General features: G+C 47.2%; 1 protein-coding gene across 1 annotated transcript in view; it reads left to right on the plus strand.

Moving 5' to 3' along the window:
- The window catches only part of ttn.1 (titin, tandem duplicate 1), a 150,545-nt gene that overhangs the window by 52,406 nt on the left and 71,482 nt on the right, over positions 1-26,657 (plus strand). Inside the window, exons 61-110 of the mRNA XM_077537616.1 lie at positions 299-425; positions 548-814; positions 924-1,190; positions 1,380-1,643; positions 1,708-1,847; positions 1,938-2,064; positions 2,907-3,173; positions 3,421-3,687; positions 6,190-6,456; positions 7,794-7,933; positions 8,078-8,204; positions 8,309-8,451; positions 10,417-10,540; positions 10,611-10,877; positions 11,528-11,625; positions 11,703-11,871; positions 12,366-12,635; positions 12,717-12,983; positions 13,070-13,348; positions 13,432-13,840; positions 13,916-14,040; positions 14,115-14,381; positions 14,468-14,737; positions 14,802-15,101; positions 15,182-15,484; positions 15,564-15,751; positions 15,827-15,941; positions 16,022-16,309; positions 16,401-16,552; positions 16,705-16,852; positions 18,006-18,183; positions 18,262-18,383; positions 18,503-18,790; positions 18,968-19,264; positions 19,351-19,537; positions 19,625-19,740; positions 19,819-20,118; positions 21,032-21,331; positions 21,438-21,543; positions 21,662-21,858; positions 21,925-22,233; positions 22,308-22,586; positions 23,087-23,386; positions 23,457-23,759; positions 23,885-24,081; positions 24,158-24,341; positions 24,492-24,794; positions 25,564-25,863; positions 26,175-26,293; positions 26,428-26,605. Of these exons, the coding sequence (XP_077393742.1) occupies positions 299-425; positions 548-814; positions 924-1,190; positions 1,380-1,643; positions 1,708-1,847; positions 1,938-2,064; positions 2,907-3,173; positions 3,421-3,687; positions 6,190-6,456; positions 7,794-7,933; positions 8,078-8,204; positions 8,309-8,451; positions 10,417-10,540; positions 10,611-10,877; positions 11,528-11,625; positions 11,703-11,871; positions 12,366-12,635; positions 12,717-12,983; positions 13,070-13,348; positions 13,432-13,840; positions 13,916-14,040; positions 14,115-14,381; positions 14,468-14,737; positions 14,802-15,101; positions 15,182-15,484; positions 15,564-15,751; positions 15,827-15,941; positions 16,022-16,309; positions 16,401-16,552; positions 16,705-16,852; positions 18,006-18,183; positions 18,262-18,383; positions 18,503-18,790; positions 18,968-19,264; positions 19,351-19,537; positions 19,625-19,740; positions 19,819-20,118; positions 21,032-21,331; positions 21,438-21,543; positions 21,662-21,858; positions 21,925-22,233; positions 22,308-22,586; positions 23,087-23,386; positions 23,457-23,759; positions 23,885-24,081; positions 24,158-24,341; positions 24,492-24,794; positions 25,564-25,863; positions 26,175-26,293; positions 26,428-26,605 (11,005 nt within the window). The remainder of the gene's footprint in view (positions 1-298; positions 426-547; positions 815-923; positions 1,191-1,379; positions 1,644-1,707; positions 1,848-1,937; positions 2,065-2,906; positions 3,174-3,420; positions 3,688-6,189; positions 6,457-7,793; positions 7,934-8,077; positions 8,205-8,308; positions 8,452-10,416; positions 10,541-10,610; positions 10,878-11,527; positions 11,626-11,702; positions 11,872-12,365; positions 12,636-12,716; positions 12,984-13,069; positions 13,349-13,431; positions 13,841-13,915; positions 14,041-14,114; positions 14,382-14,467; positions 14,738-14,801; positions 15,102-15,181; positions 15,485-15,563; positions 15,752-15,826; positions 15,942-16,021; positions 16,310-16,400; positions 16,553-16,704; positions 16,853-18,005; positions 18,184-18,261; positions 18,384-18,502; positions 18,791-18,967; positions 19,265-19,350; positions 19,538-19,624; positions 19,741-19,818; positions 20,119-21,031; positions 21,332-21,437; positions 21,544-21,661; positions 21,859-21,924; positions 22,234-22,307; positions 22,587-23,086; positions 23,387-23,456; positions 23,760-23,884; positions 24,082-24,157; positions 24,342-24,491; positions 24,795-25,563; positions 25,864-26,174; positions 26,294-26,427; positions 26,606-26,657) is intronic.

Below are 26,657 nucleotides of genomic sequence, written 5' to 3' on the forward strand. Positions count from 1 at the left end.
GCCCGCCATCTTCATGTTGTCAAAGGTCACTGCAGTCAATCACTTGCGTGATACTTGCATTTAAAATCCAAAAACAAATATAAAGAAAGTTGAACATTACACAATGTCATATTTGTATTTGTTATTATTATTCATGTCAAAAATAGGGTTAGGGTAAATTACTTGTCAGGGCGTGGGGCTCAGTGCAAAAAGTTTATCCATCCCTGCACTTGAGGGAGTTTCTTAAGAAGTAATTGGGTCAGCTGGTTAGACTTATCAATTCTGTTTCATGGCGAACACCGTTGATGGTATTTTTCAGACATGCGACATCAAAGCCGATGGGACCAAACGTTTCCTGACCTTGAAGAATGTCCAGTTGGAACAAGCAGGCGAAGTGTCCTACCAGGCTTTAAATGCCATAACCAGCGCCATGCTCACCGTCAAAGGTACGCCCACAATCCCAAATGTGTGTGTGTGTGCGTGCACGCGCGCGTGATGGTGAGCATTTGCAGAAGATGCTTGGACAGAAAACGTGTCAATAACCCAACGAATGTTTGAAACCTCGCAGAAATCGAAATGGGCTTTGTGGAGCCTCTGAAGGACATTTCGGTTCCTGAAAAGAAACAAGGTAAATTTGAGTGCACCCTCACCAAGGAGGTGTCCAAGGTGATGTGGTTCAGGGGCACGGAAATTGTGACCCCGGGCCCCAAATATGAGATCATTGACGACGGAATCAAACACATGCTGATCATAAACAGCTGTGAGTTTGATGACGAGTCGGACTACACCATTGAGGTTATGGATCAGAAATCCACCGCTCGACTATTGGTGGAAGGTAAGTCCCGTGACCGCTCACTTTTGTCGTGGTTTCCGCCCAAAGCTGTGGTTCAAGCGGGCCCCCCTCTTTCTCTTTAACGAATGCGGACGCTCCTGCTCTATTCCAGGCTTAAGGCTTAAGATTGTCAGGTCACTGGAGGACCAGACGGTCAAAGAAGGTAAAACGGCTCGCTTTGAGCTGGAGCTGACTCACGACGACATCCCGGTGGTCTGGTACCGGAATGAAGTCAAGCTCCATGTGAGCAGAACGGTGATCGCGCACGTGGAAGGAAAGAAACACATTCTTGAAATGAGGATGGTGACGCTCGATGATACCTGCCAGATTAAGGCAGAGGCCAAAGGCATAAGCTCGCTGGCAAAGCTGACAGTCATAGGTAATGTCACTTGTCTTTTCCTCTCTCTTCTCTTGTGTTTCTTTGCACGTGGAGGGGGGGTGACAATCAGTGGTTCTCTGCAGAGGACAGTGGAAGGATGGGGTCCGCCATAAGACCCATCTGTGGCAGGCAGTTTTTGTACCTTCACTATGACTCCTGTAAATTGACGAATCCATGGTGTTGTTCCAGAGGGCGACGCCGTGTTTATAGTCAAACTCCAAGACTACACGGCCACCGAGAAAGACCAGATCTCTCTAGACTGTGAGCTCAACAAAGACGTCCCCGTCATTTGGTATCACGAACAGGAGGAGATGATCGCGTCCAAGACAGTGCTGATCAAGTCCGAGGCGAATCGGAGGTCTTTGGTCATGAGGAAGGTGGAGCTGAGCAATAAAGGAAAGTACACCTGCGATTGTGGGACAGACAAGACGGTAGCCGACCTCACCGTTGAAGGTAAAACTAAACGTCGATCGACTTTTGTCTCGGCCGAGCATCTTCACGTTTGGCGTCTGTGTAGCTCGCGTCATCAAACTGCTTCGACCCATTTACGGCGTGGAGCTCTTTGACGGAGAAACGGCTCGTTTCGAGGCAGAGATCTCTGAGGACGATGTCCACGGCCAGTGGATGCTGAATGGAGAAGTCCTGACCGCTTCCCCTGTGAGCGCCTCTTTCACCAACTCGTCAAATCCGCTTCTTTGTTGTCTGAGTGTCGTTGCTTATTGAGTGGCCCATTTTTTAATCGGGCAGGATGTGGACATCATTGAAGAGGGAGGCAAGCACACACTGATCCTGTATAACTGCAAAGTGCCCATGAGCGGCGAGGTGACATATGCCGCTGGCAACGCCAAATGTGCTGCCCACCTGAAAGTCAAAGGTGAACTACGTTCCAGGGTTACACCAAGTCTCTTTACATTAACAATACAAAAATAATAATTATGGCAAGGGGACTATTCTTTGTTATTGAAGACTTTTCACAGTTAATCCAAAAGATATCTTCTGAAGTCGACTCTGTGAAATTCGACTCCAGAGTCTTCAGTATTCCTGAAGCAGATGATGTTGGCTTCGATGCCGTCGATTTCCATTTCCTTTTTTTTTTTTTTTTTTTTTTTTTTTTTGCAATTCTGGTCACAAAGTTTGAATTTCCACGTTGTACTCCAACCTCATGGTTCCCTTTGGTGTTCATTCATCACTAAATCAAGAGGCTCAGGGGCCATTGAGCAATGATTCAATGTCAAAACATTCTTTAAAATGAAGTTAAGAGCAAAAGTTGGGAAAAAAATAAAATAAATAAAAACTGATTGAGGGACTAATAGAAAGCTGATTTTTTTTTTTTTTTTCTAAAGACTTCTGACAATGGCATAAATGAACAGCTTTCATGAATTGAATAAAATCTTTGGTTGAAAGGTGAAAGGTCTTCAAACTAAAGGTCAAAACTAGAGAAGCCGAATGGATGAAACATTTTCAACTTATTCAGAACCACAGAAGCCGATTGTAAGATAAGCATGTACAACCCTTAACTCTGACCCCCCAACAGTTGCCTTCATTCACCTTTTGTCCATTTTTGCTACCTGGATGACTTAGAATCCCCGCAGACATTTTAACTGAAAAGCCACCTGGCGCTTTGAGGTCCTTTTGAAGGATGGTGTCCGTTCCTTCTTACTAACCTGACTGTGACGGCACTTGCGCTGATCTTTCTTTCTCCTCCCGGTTGGTCAGAGCTTCCTCTCAACTTCCTGACGCCGCTGAACGACGTGCATGTGTTCGAGAAGGACGCTGCCAGATTTGAGCTGGAAGTGTCCAGAGCGCCCAAGTCTTTCCGCTGGCTGAAGGGTTCGCTGGAGCTGCAGAGCGATGACAAGTACGAGATGATCCAAGACGGGAACTTGTATGTTCTGCTGCTCCGCTCAGCCACCTACGACGATGAGGACAAGTTCATGTTTGAAGCAGAAGACAAGAGGACCAGCGGCAATCTGGTCATAAAAGGTCAGCCATTGCCTTATCCGCACTTAAAATCCAGCTGAGGCACGGATCACACTTCCGAACGTGACCAACAAACACATGCTGATCATAAACAGCTGTGAGTTTGATGACGAGTCGGACTACACCATTGAGGTTATGGATTTGGCTCGTCGCTGCTCCACTCGATTGGACGTGCCAAAACAGGATCACAGAAACGGAGGCGAGCTTCGCTTAGCGGATAAGGTACTAAACCGTTGCTCTCTCACCACAGGAATCCGCCTGGAGTTTGTCAAACCCATCAAGGACGTGACGGTGAAGGAACGCGAAACGGCCGAGTTCAGTGTGGAACTCTCGCACGAAAACATCCCAGTGGTTTGGTACAAGAACGACGTGCGACTTCACCCCAGCAAGGTGGTCCACATGACGGACCACGGCACAGTTCACATGCTGGCGCTCAAGGAGGTCGCTCTTGATGACACGGCCATGATCAGGGTGGAGGCCGCAGACAAGAGCGTCAGCGCCATGCTCACAGTCATCGGTTAGTACTTTTTGCCGTCTTCTTTCTTCTTTCTGCTGGCCAGGACCAGCTGAGCGGCTGAACCAACTAGTGGGATAGTTGACTGAGGTGGCGACCGAGACAAAGACATTATTGAGACTTGAGAGTATCGAAACTAAGACATGACCAAGGCAGAACTTTGGGGAAAATTGACGGGGCCAGCCCCGCATGATTGTGTCCCCACAGCAGGAGTCTTCCCCACAGGGCTACTTACAGGGACTTATACGTAGCCGAACGGAGGTCCTACTCGAGGGATACTCCTGGTACTCGGTTGGCCCCGAAAAGCTCCCGGTCGGGCACCGGCGCTGACTGGCCAAAGTTTTTAATTAGTATAAAAATATCTTCCTCTTGTATCCATTGTGACGACGACGTATTCTCGGCTAAGCACTCTTCCACAAAAAGAATTCTCCTATTAACCCTTTGTCCATTTTCTTTCCACTCACTGTTAGCCTTTTCGAATTCTTCATCTTGAACGACGTCTCCGCTCACTCAAACCATCCATGTCATGTACCCAAACATAAAAAGCAGAAAAACGACAACTGCCTCATCTCCTTCAATGTTTTCCTCTTTCCTCATTGTTGTTGCACAGGAGAAACCGTCTCACAGCCATTTCGTCGTACTTTGCAGTGGCGACACGGCCACGAGGGCGCTGACAGAGGACGTAAAAGTCCCAATCCTCTCACTTAACCCAAATTTCCTGCAGTGGAAAGGGGACGCAAGACTTTTGGGCCTGCATACTGCATGTTTCTCACTGCTCTCAGTAGTACCGGCCTGGTCTCAACCGGTCTTGATCAAAAATCCAGAGTCCGCTGTGTCCGAAACCGAGTCAAGACAGAGTAAAAATGTCTTCCATTCCCAGATGAGACTGAGACTCTTAGAAAGTAGTCTTGAGACCAAGACCAATCCCGAACTGCAACACTAGTATTTTGAGCACGGCCACCTCGTTCAAATCAAAAGTGCAGAAAACTACATTGGTGCCTTAGGCGCGTGGAAATATTTATGTCAAATCCTCAAGCAAGCCATCAACAAATTCAGCATATGTCACGATGGACAATCTGCTGTTGCGTCTGCTTACACAATCAAACGTAGACAAGCCATGGGACATCTGTAACCTCTTCCGGTCAAAATGAACACTTAGTGTCACGCTCCTCTCTACCGTCGTGCAATGAGTCAGAGGGAGAAGCTTGGCTGAGTGATTGAGAGCGTGAGCAAGCTTGTGCCTTGAAGTTTGAGCAATGATTTGTGAAAGAAAAAAAAATTAATATTGGCACACAGTGAGTTGAGAAAAACAATCAGTATCATCGATTGATTAGTTAGCGTCAACTCCACTATCATCACCTTGGTGCCGACAAAGATGTGGTTAACCCCTAGTCAGGATTTCATGCCCTTTTTTTTTCAGGCTTCAACTTTTGGGAGCCACACCGCCAGTAGCAAAACTCTACGAGTAACTCACCCCCAAAAGAGTTACTGTATTTTCTAGACTATAAAGTGCATCGGGTTATAAGCTGCCCCACCGAGAAGGATCGCTATATGAGAGCGGCCAGGGGCCATCATGCGGCCGGCCAGGAAAAAGGTGGCGGCGGTGGGCCGCGCGGTGCGGGGATCGTGCTGGCGAAAGTGTAGCCCCCCACCTGCCGCCCCTTCCTTCGCCCCACCATCTCGCCCTCTCCGCTTTCCCGCCGGTGCCAGACCTCGCAACCCCTTCGTTGTGCACATTGGCCGCAGGGGTCAGAGGGCATGGAAAATGTAGAGCTTTACAGTCCGCAAAATACGGTACAATTGCCTAAAGAAGCTACAAGATGGCGGCAAAGCTCATTTCTCTAATATAAGATACAGCCTAACTAAACCACGGTCCTACCCGCATTTCAACATAGTTCCATGGCACAAAAATGCCACAAAATGATGCCAAATTCCTACTTTTTATTACTTTGGCCTGAAAGCAAAAAACACCCCCGCCCCAAAAGAAAGAAAGGCAGTTACTGAATCGAAAATAAGCAGGGGAAGGTTGTATGACAAACCCTCTCAATTTCAGCAAATTGGAAGGAATGGGTTAAACACTTCAAATGATTGAAAGTGACTGTTTAACATGTTCTTTAGCGCGCAATCTCTCGCTGTCAAGAAATATGATAGGGGGTAAGGGTTAACCTAACCCTAAAATACTGTAACATCACTTTAGGGGAAAAAAAAGATGACTCCCGCTCAAGCTGTTATTTGTCACTCCAGTTGATATCTGGAAAGCTGAACGTGAAAACAAGAGACAGTTCAACATTGTTGTACATTCTGTTCAAGCAAACCGTATCCTGCCGTCAAACAAGTTAGCTAGCGTAACACCATAGATGGAAAATAGCATATATATCAGGGCACCCCCGCGAACAGGTAAACTTGTCAATGCCAAATGGGCTATCAGATTTTAGGCGTACCAAAGGCACTTGTTTGATGACTTACTTGCTCCACCCCAACCTCCAAAACATGTCCTTCCCTCAGAGGGTGACCCATACTTCACCAGCAAGCTGCAGAACCACACAGCGGTGGAGAAGGACAAAGTGAAGCTGGTGTGTGAACTGAGCAAGGCGGTGGCAGATGTCAAATGGTTCAAGGATGGGAAGGAGCTCACGCCCTCCAAGAACATCAGCATCAGCACAGACGGCAAAAAGCGGATATTGATGATCCGCAAGGCCGAGATGAGCGACGCCGGCGAATACGCATGCGACTGTGGCTCAGACAGAACCGACGCACATCTCACAATTGAAGGTAAGGGCAAATCTACCCTCGGACCCCCAACTCTTCCAGTTCAAGGATGGTTCCTTGAACTCGTTCATCTCAAGTTCATCAACTCGGTCACAATTCCAACGGAACTTAGAGTATTTCTGCCACATGAATGCTTTTATAAGCCCCCTCGTTCGGGCATCTGTCAATTGTTATTGAACAGCGCTTCATATTGTTCGAGTGCCAGATTTTTAATGAGTTGGGATGGGATAAGCATTTTAGTTGGCAACTTAAGGCACCGATACTCTCTATCTGCCGCACGCGTTATGAAAATTTTGTTGCGATCACCACAGTCGGGAAGTCTACATTGGTTGGCGACGAACCGTGACTGTTTGTTAGTCCCTGGTAGACATGAAAGCATTTAAAGGGGGAATAGATTGAACCTAGAAAAACCCTCAGCACATACAACATATTACCAGACATTTACAACAAAACACAAGACTTGCACATGTGAGAGGCAGGGGTGGGTGGCGCGGAGTGGTGTGACAACACCAGTCACTGACTAGCAGTCACAGAAGGCAGGGAAGAGGTGAAGGAAAGCGTCCGACAGCATCTCTCCCTGGAGAAGGTCCAGATAACGGTTGTCTTGGGAACAGGCCCACAATAATAGCAGTTGACCTTGAGTTTATAGCTGGAGTTGCTCAAAGAGCAATAATTAGCCAAATTTAGCCATTAATTTTCCCAAGCCATACAACAGAATAGATAGACACACCATCTTCCATTTGTTCCAGGACTCCAGGGTGTATCCATCTGCAACCGTCCACTTGGAACTAGCCGGCTCTCCTACCCAGCTCATCAGATAAATTTTTTCAATTTGTGTCGAGAGACCAGTTGTCCAAATCCATGGTTAGTTTTGGAAGAAATGTAGCGGGAGGCTGGGGTAGTCATTAAAAGATAAGAGGCAGCAGGGAGCCTTCTGTGAGAGCCAAGTTAAACAAAAAAAATAATAATTAAAAATCCTACTTCAGTATGGTTATGACTTCAGCATTGAGCTAAGTACATGCTAGGGTTGTTATCTTTGAACTCGCGTAAAATGTTAGCACTGAGCTAACAGGTACATTCTCAGAAATGTTCATTAGCAAGCATGTGCTAGGGATGTTAGCCTTGAGCTAACAGTACACGTGAGATTGTTTGTGTTGAGCTAAAGGATCGTGTGAGAAGTTTAGCATCCACCTAAAAAGGTACTTGATCTTGTTTTTAGCTTTTGGAAGATTACCCGCTTGACTTCCTGATGCTTTTCAAGTCAAACGTTGAGAGTTGTTGGGTTTTTGTTTTTCCGATTCCTGACTGACGGTGTCCTCTTTCTGGTGCTTGTCCTCTAGAGCGCGACATCAAAATTGTGCGTCCCCTGTACAGCGTTGAGGTCACTGAGACGGAGACGGCCAAGTTTGAGACCGAGATTTCCGAGGACGACGTCGAGGCACACTGGAAGCTGAAAGGAGAAGATTTGCACCAGTCGGCAGTGAGTGTTGGCCTTGCCTTTACGTTTATCTCTATTTATCACGTATTGCACATAACCCTGCACTGGAGGCGGATTACAGTCATCAACTCTTGAAATAGTCAAGTCATGAATCAATTAAAAAGTCCAGCGTTTGTTTGCCGTCAGGATGTGGAGATCAAGGCGGAGGGCCTCAAACATATTCTCATCCTGTACAACGTACGTATGGACATGGCGGGAGGCGTGGACTTCTCAGCCGGCAACGCCAAATCAAGCGCTCAGCTGCGAGTCAAAGGTGAGCTGACAAAACCAGAGAGCCAATGACAGCGGGCATTCCGGTCGGACAATCTTATCTGAAGAGATTGGACGCTGAGCTGCGCCCTCGCTCGCTGTCCTCAGCTCGAGTCATCAGCCTGCTGCGGCCGCTGAAGGACGTGACAGTGACGGCCGGACAGAAGGCCACCTTCCTGTGCGAGCTGTCCTACGAAGGCATCGTGGTAGACTGGTTCCTCTCTGGGAACAAGATGGAGCCTGGCGAGCGGGTAGGAACATTTATTTTTTTCATTTGATGCAGTGTCAAACGCGTCTCAAACAACATCTGTGCTTGCTTTGTCTCTGTGGTCTGCACTGAAGTTAAAAATAACAGCCTAATCTCTCAGAGCCCCTCAAGGCTCCCTAATATGGAGCTTCAGTCTCCAGGAAGTCAAACGCCTTTTGCGACACGACTTTGTGATACTGTGCATGTTCAACATTATTGTGACACTTTTCACCTGAAACATGAAAAAGTTCTTTTTAACCTTCAACTCTCAAAACTTCAAATTCAAACTGAAATTACAAGTCTGACACTGTCAAATCTTGAACTGTAAACTAAGTACAAATTGAACCTGAGCCTCCTTAAGTTTAATGAAAAATATACTAACAACTTTGACTTTTAAAACTCTCTAACTTATAACTGATATTGAAACTAACCCTCTTTCACTTTAATAGACCTAACTTTAATCTCATTGACTACGTTTACATGCAGTCAATAATAACCCTTTCAAAAGCCAAATATTGGCAGTATTCGGGTTTTGAAAGGCCACCCGCACAAAACCGCTCATATTCCGTTTTTTAAAAACCAGTATAAATCCCCTGGATTACTCGTTTTCTAATATTTGGTCCTATAAACGCGTATCTGAATATTCCGTTTGAACAAAACATTGGTTTCTATCTATCTGCAAGGAATCTTGGTCTTTTGAGTACAGCAGGAATGTCCAAACTAAAAACTCGCTTAGCCAGCTGCCTAAATTGAAGAAAGATGGATTTGACAACACAACCAATTTGCCGGTCCAATTGAAAATTACTGTCCAATTTCAAACCCAAGTTCAAGACCGTTGGCTTAAGATTAGGCGATTGGATATGATTCGTTTTCAGTACCGATACATATAGCCTATACTTTGTGTTATTTTTTTTGTTGGTTTGGGCTTTTTGTTTATTTGAAATTTGTATGTGTTTTGTTCATACGTTATCAGTCATAACAAATGACATTACTTTATTTTTATGGTGTGTAAAAGGGTATGTAAAAGCGTACAGTTGACGTGAACTTCAGACCAGCCACATGACATCCATGTGTGTGAGCGCTCCTCCCTGATTCCTCCTTGCCCCCGACTCGGTCCACCATTCAGGTGCCCTGATGACCTGACTTGTTTCAGCTGTGGTGATTCATGGCCACAGGTTGAAAGGCTTGCTGTCTGACTGTCCGTTCGTGTGTGTTTGTCCTTCGTTCATTTGTTTTAGTTAGCTAGCCAGCCCCTATACTGTACTTCTTGTGTGTTTGTTTGTTCCACTGTCCTTCATTTTAGTCCTGGTCATTTTATCCCCACTATTCATTCGTATGACTTTGCCGTAAATGTGTTAGTTCATCCGTCGTTCTCATTATTCATTCGATGTTGCACTAGGGCAGTTGGAAGGTTGGGAGAGTGGCCCAACATTCAGGAGCATTGGGTCTGTTCCGTTTTGTGTAGTGTTGAGCGTGTGTTCCGTCATTTGGTGCCCCACCCCGTCATGTCCGCCCGTTTTTGTTCAAGTGTACCCCTTCTCCCAACCGATCCGGCCAAACATCAACCTCGTGCCCCTGGCACGTAACGGATGTCATTTATCGATACCCAGTCCATACTTGTGAGAGTAACGCGATGTCAAGACCACACAATCGATATGGCCATCACTAATAAAAACATGTCTAGGCTCTACATTCCTTAACCGTACAGTCTCTCCTTTTAAGTTGGTGTTGAAACTAAAAGTGTAACTTGACATTCTTTAAATAACCTTAAACTCCATAACGAAGTGCAGCCCAAATCCTTTTGGTAGTCTGGACTTCAAAGCTAAGAGTATTTGACCGGCTTCGTGCCGGTGAGGTGATGTGTCTTTGTCGAACAGTCCGTCCGGTACGTCAGCCACAAACTGGCATTCTTGCAACTAAAGGGGACATACATGTATGTGGCTGTCTTTGCTTGGTTTCTGTCGTGCAGGTCACGACTCGAGCAGATGGGCGAATTCACGCTCTGATGATAAAGGATGTGAAGTTGTCGGAGGCAGGCCAAGTCAGATTGACTGCCAAGGACTTCCAGACTCAGGCTCAGCTCATTGTCAGAGGTAAAATCCTACTGCTAGCCTCTGGTGTGTTGTGTGCGCTCAGCGCTGACGTTTGTTGTGTGCCCTACAGAGCCTCCGGTGGAGTTCACCAAGCCTCTGGAGGACCAAACGGTGGAGGAGGAGACCACCGCCATGCTGGAGTGTGAGGTCTCCAGAGAGAACGCAGAAGTTGAATGGTTCAAGGAAGGACAGGAGATCCGCAAGACCAAGAAATATGACATCATCGTCGATGGTCGAAAGAGAGTACTGGTGATCCACGACTGCAACCTGGAGGACATTAAGACGTACACATGTGATGCCAAGGACGCTAAGACTTCCTGCTTCCTTGATGTCATACGTAAGGATTGTTGTGGAATTTACCAAATTTCATTTTCTGAGCTTCATCATGTAATATTCCAGTTAGAACTGGGTGCCACACATGGACTCCTCACCGGCATGTTCACCCTGGTCTAGTTAGTCACAATGCAATTTTTCAGACATTCATATTGTCTGTGGATGCTATATCAGGGATACATGTGCACTTTAGGCAGAATAGAACTACAGGTCCTGCAGAGCGCCGAGTACAGGTGTTGGCAAACTGGGTCCTCGTGCGCCGGAGCCCTGCAGATTTTGGACGATTCCCTTCTCCAACACAGCTGATATATGACCAGGTCATCAGCAAACTCTACATAAGCCTGATAACGATTCTGTTGATTGGAATCAGCTGCGTTGGAGCAGGGAAACATCCAAAACCTGTAGGACTGCGGCCCTCCAGGACCAGGTTTTCCCACCACTGGTCTAGTAGGTGGATGTCACAACCAGACACCTGTGGCCCAGTGAGGCTGAACCTTGAGAACCTTGTTAACCTTGAGATTGGAAAAAACGCAAAAGGAATGAATAACATGTCATGAATAAAGTAATGATCGTAGCAGTTCAATTTCCATTAAAAGGATGAAATCCTCTCGTGTTTCAGGAGCAAAATCTTTTGTGTTTATTTTGTGTCATCAGTGCCTCAAGTGGAGTTTTTCAAGCCTCTGCAAGATGTTGAGGTCAGAGAGAAAGAATCTGCCAAGTTTGAATGTGAAGTGTCCCGCGAGTCCGCCAAGGTTTGAAATTCCATGAAAGGTTTGGTTTGCTTTGATCACGACTGCTTGAGCGACGTTTGCCGAATGTGATCCCGCAGGTTTGCTGGTTCAAGGATGGCCGTGAGATAAGGAAAGGAAAGAAGTATGAGATCATAGCCAAGGGGGTTCAGAGGATCCTGATCATCCACAAGTCTATGATGGATGACGAGGCGGAATATGAGTGTGACGCCAAAACAGCGAAGAGCTCCGGCATGTTGACCGTCATTGGTGAGGCATCCGACCCTTGATGGCTTCTGTTCAGCGGGATTCGGTTTCCAAGAAAATAGCAAAACAAGTTACTTTGTAGTCAGATCATTTGTTACCTGAATTGACCGGAATTGATCTCCACAGTGTCCACAAGTGGAGTGTTAGTCAAATAAGCCGCAGACTTACATGGGGTGTTACCTGTAAGAAGATTCTAAAATCTTCAAACAAAACCTTTGTTTTTGTTTTAAAAGTGGTACCACCAAAATCAGTATTTCGTTCAACAAGTCACTTACTCAAATTCAAGATTTCTTGAGGAACAAGTCTGCAAGCGTTCAGGTTGTCCAGCACCAAGTTTGCGGTCAGGGCTCACCCAGCATTGCTAACTTACGACAACCCTAGGATCCTCTTCAGGTCGCTGTTTACTTACATTCCATCTTATGGACTTGGCACCATGTTTTGGCCTCTAGTGACATTCTTGAATCTTTCTCATCCCCAAAGAATTTGTTTCTTTACAGAGGAGGCTGCCTGGTTCACCAAGAACCTTTCCAACGTGGAAGGCACCGAGACAGACAGCGTTAAGATGATCTGCGAGGTGTCCAAGCCTGGGGCAGAGGTCACCTGGTACCAAGGAGACAGAGAGCTCCCGGAGGGCGGACGCTATGAGCAGATGGTGGATGGACGTAAAAGAATCCTGATCATCCAAGACTTGAGGATGGAAGATGCTGGCGAATACAACTGTCGACTGAGCCCTAGTGTCAAGACAGCCGCTGTCCTGAAGCTGAATGGTGCAAATGCATCCAGTTCAGAACTTGCTCTGACAAGAGTGAAAGAATAACAATGATGACCTCCTTCTGCTTTCTTTCCAGAACTTGCAGCACAGTTCATTGCCAAACCACAGAACCAGCAAGTTGTGGAAGGCGAGAAGGCCCAGTTTGTCTGCTCAGTCTCCAAAGAACCCTACGAGGTGAAATGGTTCAGAGGAGAGAAGGAGGTTGAAAGCGGGGACAAATATGAGATTGTCAGTGAGGGAAAGAGACGAGCTCTTGTTGTGAAAAACTGTGAGATGAAGGATGAGGGGGGCTACGTAGTCGTCATTGGCAGCGTTCGAGCCTCCGCTGATCTGTTAGTGATTGGTGAGACTCACTCCATTCACACATGCATATTATTATCCCAGACTGTTTGACCACAGTTGTGACCAACAGTCTGTCTTCAATTGCAGAAAAACTGAGGATCATCACACCCATCAGAGACACGGAAGTAAAAGAAGGAAGCGAGATTGTCTTCAACTGCGAGACAAACATGGAGGGAGCGAAGGCCAAATGGCTGAAGAACCAGGAGCCCATATTTGACAGCAACAAGTACATGGTGACCCAGAGGGACAATGTCTTCTCCCTGAGGATTCGGGACGCCCGCAAGGTCGACGAGGCCGAATATACCGTGGGCGTGACAAATCACAGAGGAGAGCACGTCAAGTGCTCAGCCCACGCTAAAGTTACTGGTACAAGATAAAATCCACACAAACACAAAACACCTACACTGAGTAGAAATCGCTATTCATAAAATGTAACATTCAATCTACAGAGGAGAAGCTAAAGTTCCTGGTGCCCATTGAGGACATTGAAACTCAGGAAAAGAAGACCATCAGTTTTGCATGCAAGGTGAACCGGCCCAAGTCGACTGTGAGGTGGCTGAAGGCTGGCCAGGAGGTGGAGCTCAGCAAACGCATCATCTACCGAAGCGAAGGCCTCAACCACACGCTGACCATCAAGGACTGCATCATGGAGGACGAGGGCGAGTATAGTGCTGAGGTCGGAGATGACAAATGTGTTGCTGAATTGATCATCACCGAGGCGCCCACAGACTTCACCGCACAGCTCAAAGACCAGACGGTCACTGAGTTTGAGGATGCAGAGTTCACCTGCAAGTTGTCCAAAGAGAAGGCCACCGTCAAGTGGTACAGGAACGGCCGAGAGATTCGAGAAGGGCCGAGGTACCGGACCACTCCTGACTTCATGATCATTGTCTTGTTCCAAGCATATTTTATGGCGCCTGCTTGTCCCTGCAGATATCTCATGGAGAGAGAAGGCAAGACATGCAGACTCGTCGTCAAGGTGTGCAGACCGGATGACGAATGTGAATACGCCTGTGGCATGGAAGAGAAGAGGACCAGAGCAAGACTATTTGTTGAAGGTACGTTTTGTTTCATTCCTTCCAAATAGTGCAACTCCCTTTTGATATCTCACGTCACGTATTGACTCCAACAGAAATCCCTGTGGAGATCATCAGACCGCCTCAGGACACTTTGGAGCCTCCTGGCTCAGACGTGGTCTTTGAGGTGGAGCTCAACAAGGACAGAGTGGAGGTGAAGTGGATGAGAAACAACATGATCATCATTCAGGGAGACAAATACCAGATGATCAGCGAGGGTAAAGTTCACAGACTGCAGGTGTGTGAGGTCCGACCTCGAGACCAGGGCGAGTACAGGGTTGTCGCCAAAGACAAAGATGCTCGAGCTAAGTTGGAGTTGGCGGGTGAGGCACACAACACCATTGTGATTTAGTCTGCAATCATCCATGCAGGAGCATCCAGAAAATATGAAACTTCTGTTTTTTTGCAGCTCCTCCAAAGATTAAAACCACAGACCAGAACCTGATAACAGATGCTGGCAAGCCCTTCGTCATTACAGTACCCTACGACGCCTACCCTCGGGCAGATGTAGAGTGGTTTTTCGACAGTGTAAGTCTCCCTGTCCAGAACATTGACACCTCAGTCGACAAGACTGTGTATCGCCTTAAAAGCCCCAGCAAAGCAGACCAGGGCAGGTACAAGGTGGCCATCAAGAACAAGCATGGAGAGGGAGAGGCCTTCATTAACCTGGACGTGATTGGTGAGATTCAACGGATTTGTTGACTTTCATGATGAATTTTTAACGTCATATTGGTGCTTGGCAGATGTGCCTGGACCCGTCAAGAACCTGAGGGTGACAGACACTGTCGACGGTGAAGTCAGTTTGGCGTGGGAGGAGCCTGAGAGTGACGGCGGGAGCAAAATATTATCGTATACGGTAGAGAGGCGCGATGTGAAGCGTAAGACGTGGACAGTGGCAACAGACCGTGCAGATGCGCCGGAGTATTGTGTTAGTGGCCTCCAAAAGGACTCCTGGTACCTGTTCAGAGTCTGTGCCAGAAATCGTGTTGGGAGTGGACCCCACGTTGTCACTGAAGATGCCGTCCAGGCCAAGAATAAATTTGGTGAGCTGGCAGGCATGTGATGGATATATCACATATGCTTTCCACATCAAAACCCTACTAAAGCGGTTGTCTTCCATCAGATGTTCCTGATGCTCCGGAGAGTGTGGCTGTCAGTGAGGTGAACAGATTTGGTGCCACCATCATCTGGGAGCCTCCTGTGTTTGACGGCGGCTCAGAGATCACCGGCTATGTGATCGAGCTCCGTGACAGGACTTCAGTCAAATGGGAGGCTTCCATGTTCTGTGGGGCCGGCGAACGCTCGGCCATTCTCAATGACGTGGTCGAGAACAAGGAGTACATCTTCAGAGTGCGAGCTGAGAACAAGGCCGGCATTGGCAAACCCAGCCCGGCCACCAAACCTGTCAAGATCATGGATCCCATCGGTGGGTGATCTTTGACACTGGTGACCATTTCTGGCGATGCCGTCCAATCTCATTTTCCTGGAACCTGAATGTGTTACAGAGAGGCCAAGCCCACCCCTCAACCTGAACTTCAATGACCAGACCAAAGAGGCTGTCACGCTCACCTGGGAGACGCCTGCCAGCAATGGCGGCAGCATGATCACCGGCTACATCATTGAGAAGAGTGAGGATGGCACAGACAAGTGGCTTCGCTGCAATGCTAGATTATGTCCAGACCTCTCCTACAGGGTATGGAAGAGCTCCGCTTAAACCAAATTGTCTCGTTTTGTTTAGAATCTCAGCAAAGTGACTGGTTTTGTTTAGGTTTCGGGACTGAAGCATGGTTCTAAGTACCTTTACAGAGTTTGTGCTGAGAATGCCGCCGGTATCTCCGATCCAGCTGAGCAACTCGGCCCACTTCTTGCTGACGATCCTCACGGTACAAAAATTTGAGCCAAAAAGATTCCGCTTCAATTTGGGCTGCTCATTGAAATCCATCTTGTGCTTGTCTTCTGACAGTGGGTCCAACCTTGGACCTGAGTGCCTTCAGGAAAGCCTTGGAAGTCATTGTCCCTCAGCCTCTCGCTATCAGAGTTCCTATCACTGGATACCCGACCCCGAGCTCCAAATGGACGTTTGAAGAGAAGGAGCTGACGTCGGGAGACGAACGTGTCTCTATGCTTACAAAGCCCTCATTCACCGAGCTAAAAGTTGCGCCAAGTGTCCGTCCAGACAAAGGAACCTACACCCTACAGCTGGAAAACGATATGTCCTCTGTCTCTGGAGATATTGACGTCAATGTTATCGGTAGGCGTCACAGCATTGCGGTCAGTTTTTTGGGGGTTTTTTTTGGGGGGGGAGGGTAAGGTTCACTTATATTTCTTGATTACTTACCCAGCATGCCCCAGTGCTCCAAAAGACTTCAAGGTGGCTGAGGTGACCAGACACCATGTCCACCTGATGTGGGATGCTCCTGAGCATGACGGAGGAAGTCCTGTCACACACTACCAGATCGAGAAGAGAGAAGTCTCGCGAAAGACCTGGGCTAAGGTACACAAGTGTTTTTGTTGTTGTTTTGTATTTCACAGGCAGTACAGTACGCCCGTCTCCTCTCTATTTGTGAAATACGCAGTGGTCCAATGAGTGTACAGTATATGCCCATCCAGCTTCTTCTTTCTGTTATCTTTGGTGTTGGATGGCAGGTGGCCACAGGAGTCCTCGACCTTGAGCATACGGTGACAGATGTCATTGAAGGGAAGGAATACCTGTTCAGTGTTGCTGCTTGCAATAAATGTGGCCCGGGAGAACCGGCCTACATCGAAGACCCCGTCAACGTCTCTTCTCCTGCCAGTGAGTGATGATCCCTGTAATACCGTTCACCCGTGAAAAGGCATATTCTCCCGTGTGCTTAACTCAGAAAAGGCGCACCTTTTTGAATGCGCAGATTCATGAAATGTGCGCACTCTCAGTAGAGCCAACTTAAAATGTTCCCTGACAAGTCTGGCGGTATGTGTGATGCCTGTCGCGTTTGTCAACACTCCGGAGTGCTCAACCCAGCAGCAGTGGCCGTCGGCAAAGCACGCACATCCTCTTCTTTCAACACTCCAGCTAAAAAACTACGTGAGCGCCAGTTTGCCTTTTTGTAGAAAGTGCCGTTACTAGCTGCTGATGTTAAAGCACCCCGTATCTCACGAAATGGTGCGGCCTTGCGAGAGTAACAGCAGTTTCACAATGACTGCGGTACATATCGGAGCCGTGTAACTTAGTATAACCTCTGGATCCACTACACAAGTTCATTTCATATTTCAAGTCTGACATATTTCCAAATGGATCTCTGCGTAATTCACGTCTCAGGAAAAGTCCATGATCCAGAAATGAGGGAAACTCTCAGACTTGACCGATTCATGACTCTTTAGCAGTTGGCAGATTACGCATGGTTTGCATGTGTCCGAAGTAGGGGTGTTAAAAAAAATCGATTCGGCGATATATCGCGATACTACATCGCGCGATTCTCGAATCGATTCAATAAGGGCAGAATCGATTTTTTTTTTTTTTAGGATTCACACCTTGAGCATGGAAGAATGTTATATGAACGTAATGAATATAAGCCTTAATATTTTATTTTAATGCTGTTCAAACATGAAACAGATTACAACCTCTATAAGACTGAAATTTCAGATAAATAAATAATACATTTTCATATAAATCTTACACTCTACAAGCTTACTGATTAGTATTTTCTAAATTTGAATGAAAAAAAATCGCAACAATCGACTTATAAATTCGTATCGGGATTAATCGGTATCGAATCGAATCGTGACCTGTGAATCGTGATACGAATCGAATCGTCAGGTACTAGGCAATTCACACCCCTAGTCCGAAGCATAGACTGGATAATCACCGTACCTTGAAAGTGCATATGAGAAAGTGACTTGCACACGAACAGGAGAATATGCCGAAGAAGCAATGAGTTTGATGATGAGTTTGTACAACCTTGCTTCAGCTGTACCCGATCCTCCTGAGAATCTTAAGTGGAGAGACAAGAGCAGCAAGGGCATCTTCCTGTCCTGGGAGCCTCCAAAATATGATGGTGGCTCCCAGATCAAAGGTTATGTGGTGGATAAGTGCCAACGTGGAACTGACAAGTGGGAACCCTGCTCTGATCCCATTCAAGAGCTGAAGTAGGTCTTTGCAACATTCCTGGGCTTATTTCTGATGTGTGTTTGTGTTCTTATCTAATCTGATCTTTGCACTACCAGGTTCCAGGTGACTGGTCTGATTGAGGGACAGTGGTATGCCTACAGAGTCCGAGCTGTCAACAAATTAGGAGCCAGTCGGCCTTGCAGGGCTACTGACGATATCCAGGCTGTTGATGCTAAAGGTGGGCCTGAGTGGACTTGTGGTGAAGCCTGTATTTAATATCCAAGAGTCGGACGGTTTCAGATCATGTGAAATCAGCTTGAATATTATTGTTGTTGACTTTCTTCAAATACTCAACAGAACCTCCAGAGATTCAGCTAGACGTGAAGTTGTTAGCTGGTATCACTGCCAGAGCCGGCAGCAAAATTGAACTCCCTGCCGACATCAAAGGAAAGCCAGATCCCCGTGTCAAGTGGACCAAGGCTGACCTGGTCCTGCGGCCTGATGAGCGTGTTGTCATCGACACACAGCCAGGACACTCCAAGTTGTCTATTGCCAACACAACCAGAGGCGACACCGCCACCTACATAATTGAAGCCGTCAACACCTGCGGACGAGCGACTGCTACCGTCGAAGTCAACATCCTCGGTGTGTGTCATGTTGTTGTTGCTGTTAGCTCGGCCATGCCAAGCAACTCTCTTTAGATTTGCTTGGATGTTCGTAACTGGATGTATTCCAAAAAATACAGACAAGTATTCTTATTTTAGAAATGCGTGTTCCTGAAATTTAGACTTGACCTGAGTTTGCCTGCTCTGTCCTGCTCAGACAAACCCGGCCCACCCGCTGCCTTTGACATCACTGAAATCACCAACGAGTCTTGTCTCTTGGCCTGGAACCCACCAAGGGATGACGGTGGCTCACCTGTTACCAACTACATAGTGGAGAGTCGCAAGGCTGATAAAGAGGAGTGGACCAAGCTGTCAACCACAGTTAAATACACCACTTTCAAGGCCTGCAAGCTCACCGCATTCATGGAGTATGTCTTCAGGATCAGTGCTGAAAACCAGTATGGCGTTGGAGAACCTGCCGAGCACAGGCCGATTACTGCAAAGTATTCATTTGGTGAGACTGAAGTTTTGACCTTCCGTCCTTTTTTAATGGATTCCCTCGCAATATCCAATACCACCTTCTGCTGTGTGTCTTTTTAGATCCGCCAGGCCCTCCATCCAGAGTCACTCCCTCGGACATTTCCAAGGATGGCGTGACTCTCAACTGGCTTGAGCCAGACGAGGATGGTGGCAGTCCAATTACCGGCTATTGGGTGGAGAAGTTTGATCCCGACAGCGATAAATGGATCAGATGCAACAAGCTGCCAATCAAGGACACCAGCTTCAGGTTACCTAACATTTCATTTCAATCGCTTGCCGACAGACTTTTTTTTTTTTTTTTTCCTTTTTAACGCCGCAAGATATTTGATAACAGGGTGAAAGGACTCCCTACGAAGAAGAAGTACCGGTTCAGGGTCCTGGCTGAAAATCTAGCTGGAACTGGAAGACCAAGCACAGAAACAGATCCAGTCTTGATCAAAGACCCCATTGGTATGCTATAGTGCAAGAATCTATGCAGAGTCCAACCCGCCATCCATATGAGTTACAAATCAACACTGTCTTCCTCAGATCCTCCATGGGCTCCTGGCAAACCTGTGATCCGTGACATTGGCAAGACTTCTGCCGTACTGGCGTGGACAAGGCCCGAGCATGATGGCGGAGCTAAGATTGAAGGCTACGTCATCGAGTTGCAGAAAAGCGGAAGCGATGAGTGGATTCGCATTGCAGAGGACATTGCCCAGACTGAACACCAGCTCAAGGGCCTGATGGAGAAGCAGGAGTATACCTTCCGGGTTAAGGCTGTTAACAAAGCCGGCGAGAGCGAACCCAGCGAGCCATCTGACTCTGTGGTCTGCAAGGAGAGACTCTGTAAGTGACGGATACAAGCTGAAAGTAACAGTCACATACAAAACCATATTTAATCCTAAAAATGCTGGGATCTCCACTTGTGCAGTTCCAAGGTTGTTTACTCACGAAGATTGAACAAGGTCGTTGAAACAAATTCCCTTCTTACTTCCTTTGGCTGTGGCCACAAAAGTTGAGAGTAGTCAACAGGACTCTTCTTGATTATTGACGATGATTTGGCTTGAATGCAAAAGGCATTTTCAGTTTTAGGTGTGGAGTTCTCATAATGGTGACTGAGGTGGGTATGTCTGATTGTGGTCAAACGGTGGATATTTTTTGCTGTTGGTAGGTGTGGCCGCTGAAGGAGCAGATTATCCTTCCAGCTGCTAGAATGCATCATTCGTGGCCACTTTTCCCATAGATCACAGAGATCATCGTTTGGGGAGATTGTTTGAAGCAGGCAGTGAGTGGTGTCATAAACTTCCTTCTCCGTTTAGAGAATTGACACCGTAATTTGACATTTGTGGCTTCTTTCACATCTCGTTCAAACCAATGGTCCTCTTGCTCCAGATTTTGGACATTACTGTCCCTTTAAATGAAGTACTGGTTCTCGACCAAAGGAGGCTGTGCTCCTATTTTGTGCTGTACATTTGTCTAGGGGTAGCTTTCTCAGTTTGCATTGTTTTCCTCACTACACTGTGCCACTAAACAACATTGATGAATTTTCTTTTGGGGATTTTGTCCTTGGGATGAACCAACTTTATTATCTCAGCTGTTGAGGAAAGAAAATCTGTGTAACTTCTTGTCAGTCTCAGATACTTGGACAGAGCTGACTCTATTTGAGGATTTCAAACCAAACCAACCATATGAAGTATAATCCTGTCAAAAGCCTGGTGTCGTAGTTGAAAGCAAACATCTCCCTGTTGTCATGTGACAGACCCCCCATCTGCGCCTCAGTGGCTGGATGTGGCCAACATCACCAAGATGAACGCGGATCTCAAATGGCAGGAGCCCAGCAGCGACGGAGGCTCGCCCATCACCAACTACGTGGTGGAGAAGAGAGACGTACGGCGGAAGGCTTGGCAGACTGTTGACACCACCGTCAAGGAGCTCAAATACACGGTGACACCGCTCAATGAAGGCTCGCTGTATGTATTCCGCGTAGCTGCTGAAAACGCAGTAGGCCTGGGCGAATTCTGCGAGCTGGAGGATGCTGTGCTTGCCAAAGACACTTTCAGTAAGCGCTGCCTTTGCTCTTGTTTGACCCAATTTGTTTTGACATTCAGCCCGTCCAAACATGTGCCTTTTAGCCACACGCTAATGTCAACGGGATTTCTCTGCAGCTACTCCCGGACCTCCTTACGCTCTGACTGTAATGGAGGTCACCAAGAGACATGTGGAGCTGAAATGGGAAGCTCCAAAAAGCCACGGCGGTAGACCCATCACCAGGTAAGATCCTAGACACGACATTTGAAGTGATGTCCATTATGTGAGGCTTGCTAGATTCAAAAGTGAAGGTCAATCTTGTTGTCTTGTCTTGGTGTTCATATTGCTTGTAACCTGGCAGGTATGTGATTGAGAAGAAGGACAAACTGGGGACTCGTTGGCTGAAGTGCTGCAAGACTCCAGACAAGCAAACTCAGTTCAAGGTGACCGATGTGGACGAGGGCTCAGAGGTGCAGTTCCAAGTGCGGGCAGAAAATGAGGCAGGGGTTGGAGAACCCAGTGAACCCACCGAGATCCTTACCATTGAAGATCCTACTAGTAAGTCACATTTGTGCTCTCCGGTTCAGCATCAGAATCAACATGGTGGTCGGTCTTTGTCTTCAGGTGCACCATCTCCTCCCTTGGAGGTGACTGTCCCGGATAGCAGCAGGGAGCACATCAATGTGTCGTGGAAGCCGCCTGTCAAGGACGGCGGCTCCCCAATTATCGGCTACCACGTGGAGGTGGCTGAGGCTCGTCCGGAACTGAAGTGGCTCAGGGTCAACAGCAGACCAATCAAAGACCTTAAGTTTAAAATCGAGGATGGAATCAAACCAGACAAGAAGTACGTCATCAGGGTTCGTGCCGTTAATGCCATCGGCGTAGGCGATCCCTCCGAGATCTCTGACAAGGTCTTTACCAAAGATCCGGACTGTAAGTATGAGAAGAATGTGCTGTAAAATCTACTGCCACTTTGTATACTCAAACTGCTACTACCTAATCCCAAGGTGCCCCAAGCATGGCGTTGGACACAGAGGATGTGGTGGTGGTGGAGGGAGAGAAGCTGCACCTGAACGTTCCCTACAAGGGCATCCCGACGCCACAGATGGTGTGGCAGAAGGACACGGTGGAATGCAAGAAAGACGAGCGGCTCTCCATGACTGTGGAGATGAACAGTGCTCACCTAGAACTGCTCAGATGCACACGTTCTGACGCCGGCGTCTATGCCATCACCCTCACAAACAGCCTGGGGACTGCCAGTGGAAACATCAATGTCAAAGTCATTGGTATGTTGCTGTCACCATTTGACCAAATAATCATTACATTGTATTTTGAGTGCCTTTAATGGTGCTCGAGGTAACGCTACAGGGTTAAAAGAAGAACTCAACATGAAGAAATAAATAAAGCAAAAAAGTAGTATAAAACAAAAAAATCAGTCTGACCCAACCATTTACAAATCAATATGCCCCTTAAGAGTTGTGTTTTGAATGTGATCTGAATTGCTAATGTGAGGTGGGTGAGTCTTTCAAAGGTGGGTGCGAGGCTGAGTGAGTGAAGGCCCTCAGCACCTTCGCGCGGGCAGGGGAAGGATATAAGAAGTTGAAGAGACAAAAAGGGGAATGGTTGTGTTCATGTGAAGGTGGTCGATGAGATCGTGAGGGTTCAGCATATTCATGGCTTTCAAAGAGAGCAATTGAGTGGTGCTATCGTTTGTGGAGAGGGATGGACTTTGACGGCAGATCACACTTGAGGAAAATTATGCCTGCCTCTTCATAATCTCGCACAGGGCTTCCTGGGCAGTGCAAAGACATCAGCTCCAGCGATGTCACCAAGAACTCCTGTAAGATCAGCTGGGAAGCACCCGAGGATGATGGCGGGACACCGGTTCTTAGTTATACGCTGGAACGCCGCGAAGCCTCCAAGAAGACTTACGTGCCTGTCATGTCAGGAGAGAATGTTCTAGGCCGTGCGGTCAAAGACTTGTATGTTAACTGTGAGTACTACTTCCGGGTCAAGGCCCTCAACAAGGTGGGCGCTGGAGCATACCTGGAGTTGCGAAACCCTGTCATCATAGAGGAGATCAAGCGTAAGTAAATCTGCATGAGGTCCACTTGGCCAATGTGCAAAGTCGAATTAAAGAGTCATCCATTTTACAGAGAAACCAGATCCACCAATCCAAGTAGAAGCCCTTGAGCCTACATCCAAATCCATCACCATCACTTGGAAAGCTCCCGATTACGACGGTGGCTGCCCGATCCAAGGCTACATTGTGGAGAAAATGGAGAAGGACAGCGACCGGTATGAGAGGGTTACCCCTAGCCTGGTCCCGGGTTTCTCCCATGTGGTGACGGGTCTGAAGGAGGACATGGAATATCAGTTCAGGGTCCGAGCCGAGAACGCCGCCGGAATCAGTGAACCGTCTAGAAGCACACAAGCCATCCGTGCCGCCGACCCCGTCGGTACGTTTTGCAAACAATTTCACTTGACTTGATGCACGTGTCAAATATTTGTGATAGGATCCTCAAGTTATGTCACAACTAAATGTTTCATACTTGAATTTGAGATTCCTTTGTATTTTTTTCAGAAAAACCTTCAGTCACCCTGCATGCCTATGCGCAGTCTGGTTTGTGCATTAAGAAGGGCCAAGAGATTCGCATCGATGCGAACATCTCAGGCTCGCCTTACCCGAAGGTCACCTGGATGAGGAACAATGAGGACGTCACCAAAGAGCCCGTCAAGAAGGTTGTGCCACTGGTTAAGAGGAAGAAGACCAAGGCCAAGGTTGGTTTGGTGACAGCAGTAAAGTCAGTTTCATGCACTGTGGTTTATTTGGGCTTGGTATGATTCTTTCTCCCAGGTTTTTGAAGCCCAAGAAGAGTTTGTGACACCACTGCGTGAGCGCCTCGGTTTGGACCAGACAAAGAAGGGTCAATCCGCTTTGATGATCCGAGAGGCAATCAGAGCGGACCACGGCAACTTCACCATCCAGGTTGAGAACATTCACGGTGTTGCCAGTGCCTCTTGTGTCGTCAACGTCCTTGGTAAGTTTTATCTTTGAGTAAGTGTGTTAAATTGTGTCTCAAAAATGGAAGAAAAAAAAAAATATTTTTGGGATGCCGCTTTGAGTGCTAAACCAAGCTGAACTGAAAATATTTAGTGAGCCCCGATACCCGTAATCTTTTGTGCGACAGACAAACCCGGTCCGCCTGTCAACTTCACCTTTGATGACATCAGGAACACCTCAGTGGTGTGCAACTGGGAGCCTCCTGAGGATGACGGTGGAAGCGAAATCCTCAACTACATCCTGGAGAAAAAAGATAACAAGAATGATGACATTGGCTGGATCACCATTACCTCCACCTTGAAGGGTGTCAGCTTCCCTGTCACCAAACTGATTGAAGGGAAGGAGTACATCTTCAAAGTTAGCGCAGAGAACAAATTTGGATGTGGACCACCTTTGATCTCTGAACCGCTGGTTGCCAAAAACCAGTTTGGTGAGTGCATTATGATAATCTGAGGTTTTAATATGTCTTCTTTTATGGTACGTTTTACAGAACACAAAAAATCAGAATCTCAAATCTTTGAATATTTACGAGGGATGTGCATCTCTCCAATGAAAGACGATTTGATGCATATTTCGACACATGGGGAGCAATACGATTCAAGGGTGTTTTAATTTCAAAGTGGAAGCATATGATGCCATCAGTTTCTTGTTGTTCTTACATGCGTCTGAAAGAACTTGGCAGTCCTGTAAATAGGGCATTTCCTTCCAGGCAATATCTCTCTCCAAAACAATAACACTTCTATACAAATCTCGATATATTTTCAATTGCAACAATTTGATGCGGTGGCATTCGATGCACTGCGATTGGCTGGCAACCAGTCCAGGGTGTACCCCGCCTACTGCCCAGAGCCAGCTGAGATAGGCGCCAGCACCCCCCGCGACCCTTGTGGGGAATAAGCGGCCAAGAAAATGGATGGATGGCATTCGACGCACTCACATTTTTTTCAATCAAAGCCAATCTTCTGATACAAATCGTTTTTTGTTACACTCCTATTGATTAATATTGAATAAATGAATAAAGACAAACAAGCTTATGATTGAATTGTAGTGAAGTGTAAAAATGTGCCAGTGAAAAGACTTGAGAACTGGAGTGATATGTTCTGATCTCTTTACGGGTCACAACCCAAGCTGCAGCGTTGAGAATGTGCTGCTGCTGTTTGAGGGAGCCTGGTCTAACTTTGTCACTCATTTGACATCAGATCCACCCGATGCACCCAACACCCCAAGAGTTCACGAAGTCACTGCAAGCTCCGCCCACATCTCTTGGCACGAGCCAAAGGATAATGGCAGTCCCATTCTGGGCTACTGGATTGAGAGGAAAGAAGTAAACAGCAAATACTGGACTCGAGTCAATCGCGTTCTCCTCAACTCTCTGGAAGTGAAAGCTAGCGGCCTGATGGAGGGACTCACCTACATCTTCAGGGTGTGTGCCGAGAACCTGGCAGGGCCCGGACCTTTCAGTGAGCCCACGGACCGCATAGTTGCTATGGACGCCATCCGTAAGTCACCCAGCTGTGGAATTTAGCAACCACCTGCCACTAACCCCGTATACGTAGCCCTGTTACAGATTGTTGAGGTTTCCTTACTTGTGAATGCAAATATTAGTGTCATACCACAAAACATTGTTTCACAGGGAGTGATACTTACTAGATTATAATTTTGTTCAATGCCAGCAGCACAATATTGAATGAAGCCCTTATTAGCATTACAGCCACTTTCACATACTTACATTTATAGATGTAAGTCTTGTATTCATGTATGGTAACCCCATGTCTGGATTGGCCACAATCTTCACTTCACTTCACTTCAGTGCCTCCTGGCCCTCCAATACCATGGATCGTAGACACCGGGAAAGACTCAGTCATCGTGGCGTGGAAGCCGCCTTTGTACAATGGAGGAGGGGACATCCTGGGCTATCACGTTGAGAAGGTTAGGCTCATGATGTTGCATTGTTTTTTTATGTGGCTGCTAAACGACAGCCTACAAAGACCGGAAAGTATTCTGGATGATCCCTGACGCAGGAGCCATTCGGAGCTAAATCTCTCTTTCTGTATTGACATCAGGTGGTGGCCGGGGAGAAGAACTGGACCCGCAGCACGGAGTTCAGGTGCAAGGAGCTGACCTACACAGTCACAGGTCTGACTGATGGAACTGATTACTACATTAGAGTCATCGCCGTCAACGATGCAGGCCCTGGAGCCCCCGGAGTCACAGACCCTGTCACTGTCAAGGAGCCTCAAGGTACAAGCACATGGCAGAGTTTATGCATGTTGCTTGCAAATCTCTCGTTGTC

The sequence above is a fragment of the Festucalex cinctus genome, chromosome 11, assembly GCF_051991245.1.
Source record: "Festucalex cinctus isolate MCC-2025b chromosome 11, RoL_Fcin_1.0, whole genome shotgun sequence".
Taxonomy (NCBI): Eukaryota; Metazoa; Chordata; class Actinopteri; order Syngnathiformes; family Syngnathidae; genus Festucalex; species Festucalex cinctus.